General features: G+C 38.4%; 1 protein-coding gene across 1 annotated transcript; it reads right to left on the bottom strand.

Moving 5' to 3' along the window:
- Positions 1–2,736: 2,736 nt before the first annotated feature.
- umodl1 (uromodulin-like 1) lies at positions 2,737–12,579 on the bottom strand. Its single transcript, XM_088279987.1, has 17 exons — positions 12,504–12,579; positions 12,144–12,386; positions 11,822–11,980; positions 10,576–10,700; positions 10,311–10,497; positions 9,155–9,295; positions 8,782–9,006; positions 8,414–8,671; positions 7,997–8,109; positions 7,697–7,916; positions 7,072–7,209; positions 5,860–6,476; positions 5,620–5,780; positions 4,682–4,918; positions 4,144–4,300; positions 3,979–4,063; positions 2,737–3,636 (listed from the first exon to the last, which is right to left on the bottom strand). Exons 1-17 carry the CDS (start codon positions 12,577–12,579, stop codon positions 3,449–3,451), a joined length of 3,330 nt encoding a protein of 1,109 aa, XP_088136113.1. The 3' UTR covers positions 2,737–3,448.
- Positions 12,580–12,603: the final 24 nt, after the last annotated feature.

Here is a 12,603-nt window from a genome sequence, read left to right as displayed (position 1 = left end):
CAGATTGAAGTGATGTTTTTTTTTTTTAATGTATGTTTCAGTCATATTTAGCAAAAAAAAAAAAAAAAAAGGGAATCTTTTATTATTGTATTGTTGAAACATTAAGGCTCATTGACAGTGAGTTCTTCTCTGTTATCAGACACTTTAAAAAAAATTAGGGCACTTCTATACAAAATTAGATGAATCCTTTTTATTTTTTTATTTATTTATTTATTTTTAATAATTCCGCGAGGAAAGTTTATATCCAGAGATTATATTACACCTTGGATGGAAAGATTTAAAACCGTTTTCGGGATCAATTCATTTAAAAATAGTAATTGATGTTAAAATATAAGTACTGAATAAATAATTATTATTATTATATCAATGTGCAAGGGAATGTTGCATAAAATTTGGGAAATGTCTTATACGGTATATATTTGTTTTTACTTCACTGCAATTAATTTGGCTAAATTACAATATGTTATAATATATCCATACATAATACACAGGACTGTATATCCATAATAGGCACATCTGAACTGGACTGAAAATCTTGATTTTGTGTGTTGCAAAACTCATTTTCATTGTGTTCCTGCGCTCTCATAATCTACTTTGATCTCATGCACTCATTCGCATATTAAGAGCCAATCAGAGTGATCAATTGCCCAATTGTCAATTCTTTAAACTTATAGTTATTATAGATGCATTAATATTTAATATAGATGACTATCAAGTGGCCTAAGATTACAAGAAAAATGGCCGAGAAATCACAGATTTAAAAAATCTTTCCTTCAGGGGTGGCCTGAGAATCACGAGGGGAGGCCATGGCCATCCCGGGCCAGCATGTAGCTCCAGCCTTGCGCATGAGGTTTTCCGTTGTACAGTTGGAATATTATGCCATGTGCTTTTGTTAGTTGGCTTCCAAGATTGCACGCTCACTCAACTGGTAACGCTAAACAGGTGCGGGTGTCTATTGGTGCCCTGTGATTGGCTCTCCCCAAATCAGCTGACCTTGACTCCAGCTCATCCATGACCCAAATTTGCTGTTTGATTTGGAGAAAAAAAACAATAACTGCTTTAAGCTGGAGATGTTCATGTGTCTATGATAAAATGGTGCGATCATTTTGAGCCAGTAACAAATAGCCAACATTTAAATTAGGACGAATCATGTCATTGTGTTCTTCAGAAAGATGTTCATATCAACTGCAGAATGCTTTCTATTTGTTAAAAAAATAATAATAAAAAGATTTTACACATTTGAGAATAAGTGAATCTGACACAATAATGTAGCTCTGGTTAGCATGGAGAATTTGATGTCACTGTCCATGTTTCTCCTCATTACTTTGTTCGGCGTTCATCACAGCAATGCAGAAAATGTCCTTTCCACTCTTCCACAAAGTTGAAACGATACAGTTTTCAGGAATTATTACGATTGTACAGAAAGGCATCCTTGAGCTGATCATTCTCGGGCTCTCTCTATGCTTACAAATTATTTAAAATGCAAAGAACTGGGCCAAGAGTGGGGGGAGGGTCACACAATACACTACACTTGCTGTATTAGCTGTATACTGAAGATTTGAAAATGAATCTGTATAATTCTCACATATGATGAGGAGTTTTACTTTTTGAACTGAACTATGAAAATAAATAAAAAATCTCATTATATTTTGGTTTATTAAGGTGCACATGTAAGTTATAAGTAAAGTAATTTGAATAAAGAAGCAAGGAGGAGACTATTTCCACTTTTTTGCATTTTGGCCTAGCAGTGACTATCCAGATCCCGCCTGAGAGATCAGGGTGCACGTGTCTACTGGATAAACTCAGTCTTATTTGAATTTTTAATGGAAAACCATAATTTGGGGACAGCTTGGATTTCTAATGGTTAGCACATCTGCTACAGTTTTGAGGTTCTCTCCTTTTGCGTTGATGTTCCTGCAGGCGTCTCAATAAAATGTTTCTGACCTTCTCTCAAAATGCACAAATGATCACAGATTACATTGTGGTACCATCAGGTTGTTTTGGCAATTCTGTCTCAAGAAGTGCGTAAAATGTCAATTTTCATAGTAGCATGCAATATCTAATTTGTTTTTTAACATTACTGACAGGTTTTTGGGTAGAGGAGGACCCAAATGCACGGAAGGGCAAAAGTATAAATTAATGTAAATACAAAGGCAAATAAGGCACTGGGGAAAACTAAAATATCAAAGTACAAAACAACATGGATAAAGTAAGAAAACGAAGAAAGTAGCGAAATAACTATTACTATGACTGATACCACTGAAACACGCTGAGGAACGGAGGACAGACACTTAGCAGGAGACCTGCGTGGGTGCGTGGGCGTAAGGGGTATACGTAGTTAAACTGCAGTTATACTACCATCTAGTGGTCAATTTAAGGCATGACAATCTGAAATAGAAACCATAGTTCAGGGAAGTTCTTGGTTTACGACGAGGTTTTGCTCCTTCTTCACCGACATAAAGCAGTTGTAAATTGATACTTCTTGTGGATATTTTTAAGAAAAATCCTTCTAGGTCATGAATATAAAATAAATAGAAAATGGTCAATACAGTGCTAACTGAGATTGCCTAATTGTATCGGGTGAGGACGTATAGTTGGACATAGATAGATAATATAAACATTCTAACAATTAATTTATTAGCATTGCAAATGGTTAGAGATTAAAAAAATGAATCTAAACAGTCCAAAAATAAATTGACCAACATCGTAAACAATGAAACGGTGACTTAAAAGAAATGAGGACTTTACTGTTTTTATTTTCAACAAAAAATAAAATAAAACAACTGCAACACTATGCATACAAAATGTCTATATCTATTACATATGTAAAATATTTTGTGCTATAAAAACGGTTTATAATCTTACTTGTATCATAAGAATCAGTAAGAAAGATGATCAGTCACAATAACATTCATGCTGTCACATCTGCCTTGGATGGAAGTAAAAAAAAAAAAAGGGAAAACCACTGCTCTACCAAAGACTGTAAAATATTATTTGTATAAAATATATAAAAGTGCTGCATTGTTATTTTTGCTTTTTTATTGAAATCTGAATGAAATATGCAATTATTTCTCCATAATGTATTCTACAATGTCAGTGTTTTGTATCGCATCAGGCGGGATACTCGTTCTTAGAGAACCTCAAAATTCTGTTTGTTCAACCATTACCATTACATCATCAAAGAGAACAAGCCATTTTTAACACATTGGATTGGGTAATAATTTGCATAAATAAATAAATAAAAATAAAACCCACACGTGCATAGAATTTAGAAAAAAGAAGTGACATTTACCAAATTGTAAAGAAAGGTTTGTTGCCATGTAAACGTCTAAAAGTCTAATGAGAAAATATGTCGTCGTGCAAAGCGGTGCAAGTTAAATAAAAAACAGAAATTAACAGGAAAACTGAATGATAAACTATTTGTGTGCAGTTCATATAACGCTAAGACTTAAGCATTAAACTCAATATCGGTGATGTTCAGCGGTTTGGAATTGGCTGAGAAGTTGTAATGTCCAATGCGATTCCTTTGATAGGAGAAGAGACACGCTGAGCCGATGATGAAGAAGAGCACCACGGCAACTCCAAGGAAGGATAGTCCAATCAGTTGGAGACTGTCATTTGAACTCTCCGGGGACACTTGTGAGGCGATTAAAAATGAAATAAATCGGTAAATAAGACATCACATTAGTGGGCAGTTGTTATTTCAAATTATTGATAAATTATGGAGGGAATACTTTGCTTAAATTTTTTTTTTTTTAAAGTAAAGATTTTTAACTGGAATAGGGACGTGATTTAAGAATTTGAGGGGTAGGCAGTTAAATTTCATATTAAAATAAATTACAACTGTTCGAGTAAATGGGTGTATGTATGACTACTTTGTTGAAGGTCTTATTTTTCAATACAGTAAATAAACATTGAAATACCGTTTGTGCTTAAAAGCCATCCTCAATTCAAACCTGTTGTCCAGGCAGCACTCACCTTCTTCAGACTTAAGCAATGGCCCAGTAGAACCGAACGCTCTTCCAATGGTATTGGAAGACCAAGCTGTTCTTTGCGCGCAGTCCTGAAACAAAAGAACAAGCATACCTGGATCCACAAAATATTTTTTTTTAACTACAAATGCAAAACAAAGAGTGCACTCACAGGCACGCAGGTATCAGATCCAATCTGCAAACAGATCTGAACGTGGCAGTGCAGATAGATCAAATTGACGTCGACAAAGGAGAATATCTGCACGGACACACGAGATGTGCTGGAGTTTCCATTCATCAACACGTCCGTGTACATGTTGAGGGAACATCTGTAGGACACAAAACTGTCAATTTATTTTTTGGTGTAAAATAGTGATAGGTCAAGTTAGTTAATTAGTTGGTCACAAAAACCATCCTGCGGGCCGGGTTAAACCCGTGTGCGGCCCTGATCCGGCCCACGGGCCGTACATTTGACACCACTGGTTTAAGTTCTGGAAAACCTTGACTTTGAAATTAATCAACTCGCAAAAAAAAAGTGTTCTGGTAACTCATTCGGGTTTACAGTGAAGCCATGTGGCCGCTTCATGCGCCACATGATTGGAGCTGCAACCTAAATTAAGCAACGACTCACAAACGTAAGACAGAACCGCCCCTCAAAACTGACAAGTGGATTGTTACGAGTGGATATTTGTGTGCTTATTTTTGCTTACCTGTCGTCCAAAAAGACAAAACGTTTGTTGTCTAGCGGATTTTGAGTGGGGGTAGCCCAGCATGAGTAGATCACTACTTTGATCTCTTCTGCTGTGGTATTCATGCTCACTTCGACCACAACAGCCTCTTTTGGCGACAAGCTGTAGTTGTAAGGTAGAGGGAATGTACCGTTCAGCAACTGTACCGTCACCTGGAACATCCCGGAGCTTGCGATCACATCTTGGATCAATTCATAACTGGAGGCAATGACATGAAACATAAAGACAAATATGAATATATTACACAATAAATAATGTCAATTCTACTTTTGTTTGAAGCAAGATAATTTTCATGTTATCTGTTAGAAGCACATTCAAACTCATGAGCAACGGTGTTCTTATCGAACCGAAGGTTTACTTTACATGGTTTAGCACTGGAAAAAAAAAGGTTTATTTCAGAAAATAGTGTTATCATAAAGAATATATTATTATTAATGATTACCGAAAACCGATTTGAATCAAAAAATCGGTTTAGATTTAAAAGATGCGACTCCACCAGTACACCAACAAATGAATGGGTGTTAGTATAGCTGAAAGCGGTAAAAAAAAAAATTCAATAAAATTCAAAAGTCATAAATCCGTACTCAGGTCAATCAGTTTGATTGATGGTGCTGGTGATTCGTTGGTTGTTTAAATTTAAGTCACCTGTTAATAAAAACGGCAAAAAGATCATCTTTGAAGGAAATGCCACATTTACAGTCCTGACAAGTTCATCCATATCGTATAAAGATTGTTGACTTTCAAAAAGAAACTCGTGATATTGTAGACTGTGCGAGTGGTTGAGATTGATGAGTTAGGATCAGAAGAGAAAACAACTTGTCATTATTTAACCATCACATGACATTGATATGCAGTACTTCCAAGGCCGACTTTGAGCCACTAAGAGGGCAAGGACGTACCCCATGGATCCAAAATCAGGAGATATGAGCATGCTTCGCATGTAGGTACATATTATGGGAACTTCCAGGCGCAATTTGGGTGTCTCCAGTGTTCCGTTGAGTGACGTGTACGTCTCCATGGTGTTAAACAGCGTTCCGGAGACCACATAGTAGGACTCATTCTAAAATAACAAAACAGTGACAGGAGTTATATCCTATTTAAAACAATTAAAAAAAATTAAATCACATATGATGACTCACTTGTGCGAAAACTGTCACACATTCATTCCACTCCACGATCAGCTGAGCATGGCTGGCATTGAAACCACTGACCCCGCACTCCTGATGGCCCAGGTACAGAGTGCCCTCCCTGATGTTGTTATTAACAAGAAACTCTCGCGCAACTGTCACGGCGATACCCGTAACTTTGCAATCGACTGAAATGTCACCGACAATTGAATACATTCGATGGGATGTATCATTGGAGGTTGGGTCGGTGTTTGGGGTAGTGTGCTCAGTCCGAGCTGTTGTGGGTCTAATTGTGGTTTGCATTGTATGAGTGGTTGTTGCCATGGTGATGGACGTTGGTTCAAACGTGCTCGCTGATACGGTTGTTGGCATTCTTGTGGAGATTGCTGCCGTAACAGAGGGAGTGGTGACTTCCGCAGAAGAGGAAGTACTAGAAGCACTGAATCTTGAAGCAATTGTGGTTGCTGATCGATTGGAAGTGGTTGTTGGTAACATGGTGGCGGTTGTTGGTGCGATAGAGGTTCCAGTCGTATATAAATACGTTGATGTTGTTATTTGAGGTAAAGGGGGAGTGCTGACTGTGGATAACGGGATAGGAGTTGATTGCAATGTTGTGGTATCCGTGGTAGCTGCACAAGAGAAAATATTCTAGTTAAAATTGAATAGAAAGTTAAGCGAGGTTCATTAGTGGTGAGGCCCTACTTACTCAGGAGTCGGATATAGAAATATGAACCCAAAATAGAATATTAGCTTGTATTTCTATTTTTACCTTATTTGAAACATATGTCACGTGCTAAAACATGTGTTTCAAATGAGGTCCAATTTGAATTTTTGAATGTTTTCAGAGCTTTTGCTATTTGCTTCAATCAATTACACAATAGTCAGCAATGTGATAAAAAAAATAAGAATATTTAATATCAAAGTCACGTTCATTGTTGTTGTTTTTTTTTTTGCAGATCTCTCAATTTTAAATAAAAAAAGGTATTTCAATTAAAGCAAAAAGTAAATATCCCCATTCTTTCATTTTCTTTTATCATTTTCAGTGATAAAACATTCCGGAATAATAATTTTAATGGCTTGTACCAATACTATTTTAACCAAAAGTTCAGTTGCCATATTAGTCTCATTTTTCTGTTGAAAACTTTATATTTTACAGCTTGGTGCTTTCTTAGTTTAGCCTCTACATGACAAAATAATCTGCAATACCATGCTGTGAGATGCTACCTTGACAGGTTCTCCCAGGCCTTTGTGGGTCTGTGTCCATAAATCCATCTAAACAAGAACATGTGTAGGAGCCCCAGGTGTTTGCACATGTAGCCAAATGGGAACAGTCATTTTCCCCTGGAAGACATTCGTCAAAATCTACAAGAACGAACAAACAAAATAGTTAGAAGCTACCAGTCACATAATTAAATCATTAGATACATTTTAAATCATCTTTCCCTGCAGAAATAAAGGAAACCGCCATTATTCAATACCAGCATCCTCCCTAAAAAAAATACAGGAAAAATATTTAATGTATTTTTTAAGTGAAATAGCAATTTATAATATTGTGCATTAGAAAAAAAAACATTATGGAGATGTGCCACTTGGCCACACGGGGGCAGTATAATACAGTCATAAAGACAAAGAAGATTTTTCACAACTACTTTGACTGAGGAAGTCACTGATGGTGTAGTGCAGCTGTGGGCAAACTACGGCCCGGCTCCTTAAAAGTTTTAATCCGGCCCGCCGAACTTGAAAAAAATTAAATGAATAAACCTTGTTAAGGTTTTATTTTCAAAATACTGTTTTTTTTGTTTGTTTGTTTTTTTTCTTCACTTTCATTTAAAATTAAATTTACACATACCAATGATGCTTGTGTTGTTTTCATCCATTGTGTATATGGAGCTGTTCCTCAGTGAGTCGAATAATGCTGAGGATGTATTTCTGATGTCCTGTTCTTGACCGGGGCTGAAGATCACGGTGAAGTCGACCACCACACTACCAGGGGAAAGGTTTCTGATCTCAATTCTCACCTTACCCGAATTCACCATATCCATCACATCTTGGTTCAGAGATCGGTAAATCTGCAAGGAATCATACCCACTGTCACGATATTTTCTGTGACGTCCATATGAAGTCGGTCAAAGTCAAGTAATTGCACTACCTCGTTTAAAATGCCCCCAGTGAGATTCTTATAGGCCTGGCTGCTTGCGTTGTACAAGTCATCGGTGAACGGGATGTTGGTGAGTCGAGTGCTGGCATCGAGAGTTTGAGCATCTGCAGATGGTTGTCACACGTTCCATAATAGTGAAATATGTTTCATGTAGCTAAATAAGGCAGCATTTTGCATTATAGGTGCACCACAGCCATTCTTAAAGAAGGATTATTCACTTTAAAGGTACGATTTTAATTATGAACTGTGCAGAGAATTTGGATATGACAGTCAAAGTAAAGTCATTAAAAATAAAAAATAATTTTTAAAAAATAGGGGGGGGGAGACAATATTAGTGATATTTGTCATTGGTTTACACCAAAACTATGAATAAAATAAATAATTAAGGTGAGTATGAACAGTTCTTACCAGTTTTGACAGCAATATAAAGAATATCTCCGTGGCTTTCATTTGTGTGGAGCTTAACAGTGACATTGTAGAGCACCCCCGGCTGCAGTTCCCTCAGCTCCATCACGGGCTCCTCAGTGGTCCCCATACTAATAACCACTGAGCCCTCACTAACAACCACCAAGTACGTCTGCCTTGCTGGGATTAGGCTGGACCAGTACACACAAAAAGAAGATCCAGTGATGTTGGCAGCCTGTAATCTGCTGATGCCAGGGGAAGCTGGAAAAGGGCAAAGCGTGATTGAGGGTGAGCACAATTATGACTCCTGTTGTATTGGCTTCCTAAACAAGAGAGATAAAAGAATGGGAAAAGAATAAGATCTTTCATACACATTGAGGATGACGTCAGAAGCAGCCCATCAGTTGAGTTAGTCGATCCGTACGGTGTAGTTGGAAAAACCGTGCTTGTGTTCAAAGGAGGCATAGTCATGTTTTCAGTGACGTTGAAGCTAACCACAGTGTTGTTGCCTGCAGTCTGAGGTGAGGTTGCATTGATCGGTAAAGGGCAACACAGTGGAGCCTCTGTGGTGGCTGGCGTGGTGAAGTCGTTTGACACTAAAAGACGAAAATATAGTGGAAGCATCTGATGAAGAATTACAATTCCATCTGCTTTGTTGTTTTAATGACAGTTTTCAAAGTGATTTTCGTCAGCATTGCGCCCATGATGCCACAAAGCGGTCGTGAATGAGTCAGTTAGGTTTACCTGCACAATGAGTTCCGGGATTGCTGGGGTCGAGATCAATAGATCCTCCGTGGCAGAAGCATTGGTAGGAGCCCACCGTGTTGCTACAATGTGCCAGTGGAGAGCACTGATGGAGAGCAGGATGTGCGCACTCATTTACATCTATGAGAACGAACAGAAAGACATGAAGTGGTTGGACTGAAATTACAATTACGTTGAAAGACACGATGCCCTGCAATATACAGTGACGCCCAAAATCATTCACACCCTGGCCAAATTTTAATTGCCGCTTTATCAGAGGGCACATATTGACAAAGAGCAATTCGAGCTCACGTTCGGCCTTGTAGATAATTTAGAATCTTCAGTTAACCCAGTGCTTCTCAAATAGTGGGGTGGGCCCCCCTGCAGGGGTGCGGTGCGGTGTTGAAGGGGGCGTGCTTTTTTTCCACCGTACCACAATAAAGTGTAATTGCACATCCACTCCAGTAGTTGGCAGTGGTGCTCTCCTTACCCATTGTGCGCTTCGAGTATTAACTCTACGAGGTAGGTTTCTTTATCAACGAAAATGCTATAATTTATAGTTGTGGCGGAGAGTGGGTGGTGGTGGGGGGGGGCATGCAAATTGCTTTCTTCTTGTTAGGGGGGGCGTGCATAAGGCTGGATCTGAGATTTGAACGCCAACTGTGAGACAGACGACCACAAACCATTGTGCTGCCAGAACTCACTTCCTGTAAAAATAATCCTGTGAGGTTTATCTTTTTTTTTTTTTAGATAAATGTCTAAATAGTGTGTAAGTCCTTTTATACACTTTGAAAGAAAAGCAAATTAAACGTGTCCAAATTAACTTGATTTCCTTTTTGTGGTGTATGTATTTTGGTGGTTATTACTGTACATTTGTAATAAATGTGCCCGTATGACTTGTGAGCAGTCTGTGTACATGGGGGAGGGGGGAATATTTGTGACTAACGCGGGTGTTATTTTCTGCCATCGCAGGAAACATCCCACAGAAGACGGTCGCTCAAATAGAAGCGGTGGGAGAAGGAAGCTGTGGTGCGACTGAGTCATTCTTTCCTGACTGCTATGTTCTGTGCACGCTTCACACGCTACAAAAATGTCACGTCTGTGAAGAAATACAAGTCAAGTCACGAGCGGCCTTGCCTCTGCGTGTCCTCCTCACCTTCCACTGTCACAGCTGACACCTCCTGTATGCGTTTGAGAAGGAAATGCAGCTTTGATGTGACGTCGCGCAGTGAAAGAACAAAGCGGCAGTCAATCAGCAGCGAGGTGGCAGTTCTATACGGATGCACAGGCCATGAGGCGAGGTAATAGACTGAAAAATTGACAGACTCCAGTGCTCCAGTCACCTGTACAAAAATGAAAAAGGAGTGAATGCGATACTAATCATCAGACAATGCCTTTCTGGGATGTCAGGTTTGTGGTACCATGGCTTGAAGTAATCTCGTGTGGTTGAGAAGCGCTCCGTTATTCATCAATTGGTGGTAATCGGTCTTCACTGTCACTGTCGCATTGAAACGGTAGCCCCCATTCTCGGTGTAATCAGCTGGTCCTGATGATAATAGAACATTGTTGCAAGCTTGAATAATTAAAATGGTACAATTATTAAAAAGCAATAAATACGTTCACCATTAAAGATTTTCCATCATTAACTCATTCACTGCCATTGACGGATAAAGACGTCAATTTTTTTTTTTTTTTTTCGCCTGGAAGTGAATGAGTTAAATTTAAAAAAATAAAATAAAGCGATCATGAATCGTGACCATGTAAAGTGAAATTTCTTCTTTCTCTCTTTGTTTTTTTCTTGGGCAAGCTACGACGTTTTAATCCGGTCCGTTTTACTTAAAAAAAAAATGTAATGAATAAACCTTGTTAACGTTTAATTTTCTAAATACTGTGTTTTTAAAAGACAAATATATTGCTGTAATGCTTTTGTTCACTTTCATTTAAAATTACATTTATTTTTTTTCTCCGATGAGGAGAGGTTACCAAAACACTCCATCTTCCTGGTCCCCTCTGTCAAATTTTAGAACCCATTGTGTCCCGCCAATCAAAAAGTTTGCCCACCCCTTGATATAGCACATTTCACAACAGCTGCAGCTCTAACTAGTCAACTAAAGACAAAGTTGATATATTTCCAGGACCTGATGACCGACTCTGTTGTATTAATGTCACCAGGTGAATGTTATGCAAACGTTTATTGTACCCTCTCTCATCTGATCTAATCACATATATGGAAGAGATTAATTGCGTGGCCTTTCACTCTTCATCACCGGCATCAAAACGAGATGGCAATAAAAAAAAAAATGGGACAAATTAAGTGAATTGGATGCTCCTTATGATCTCTCGTGGCACACTAGGTTGCCATGGGAACCAGGTTGAGAATTTTACACACGTGCACGCGCACACACACGCTATATCTACATTTTAGCCAGATGTACAATGTAATGTGTTCTTCCTTGGTACCTGTGGCACAAGTCAACCTTAGTTAAGTTAAAGTTATGGGGAAAAAAAGTCAGTGAAACATCCAAAAATAGTTTTATTGTCAGTGACATTATGCGGACTGCTCATTTTGATTACTCGTCAAAACAGCAAGACACTTGAATTTCTTTCATTTGCATATTTTTGCACTTATTCAATTCAAATCTGTACAAAAAAAAAGAGGATACTAACTTGTAAGATTATTGCAGAGAAAGTGACCTGATGTCTCACAGCACTTTTGCCAGTCTGGACAATCAATGTCCCAGTTGCAGTCATCAACACTGGAATTAGACCTATCCGTGGTCAGGCACGATCCAGGTTTGGTCATAAACTCCTCACTTCGGTTTAAAGCTCAATTTAAAAAGAATGTAACATGTTACAAATCACATCATCGGTAGAATATTTGTAGCAGTGCCGTATTGTTGCTGTACAAGCAGTAGGTACCAAAAGGCTAATTTGACCAACAGAAAGGAGAAAAAAAAGCACACTGTGCCATGACGTGCTGCACACTTACACAGGCCACAGTAGCTTCCCACTTGTATATAACCATGGCAGCATCTTGTCACCTGCTTCATCAGCATCCTGTATTCAGTCTGATGAACTATTCTGAAAAGCGTCACTGGACATGCTGTCCAAAAGTGCCAGCCACCGCAACTCTTGCTCACGGTATACGGAACCCTTCGTAACACCAAGGAACTCTCAGTGCGGGTCTCGTTGTAAATACAGAGATGGTAGCCAGATGCAGATAGGGGCTGTCCTATCATATAAAGAAAAACATGTTCCGTAGTGATGACATTTGTTGCTTGGCTAAAAAAAGTTATCATTAGATACCTTTCTGTCTTGGTAATATATTAAATATAATTTTCAGTCATACCTTCATATGCAGATAGTTTCCATGTGTAGAGAGCTGGAAGGGCAAATATCATCCAAATAGAAAGCATCCAGCCCATTTTTTTTTTATATCAATATTGCAG

Source organism: Idiotropiscis lumnitzeri, chromosome 17 (assembly GCF_059441095.1).
Source record: "Idiotropiscis lumnitzeri isolate Australia: NSW breed Sydney's pygmy pipehorse chromosome 17, RoL_Ilum_1.0, whole genome shotgun sequence".
Classification (NCBI taxonomy): Eukaryota; Metazoa; Chordata; class Actinopteri; order Syngnathiformes; family Syngnathidae; genus Idiotropiscis; species Idiotropiscis lumnitzeri.
This window is presented reverse-complemented; position numbering and strand designations above follow the sequence as displayed.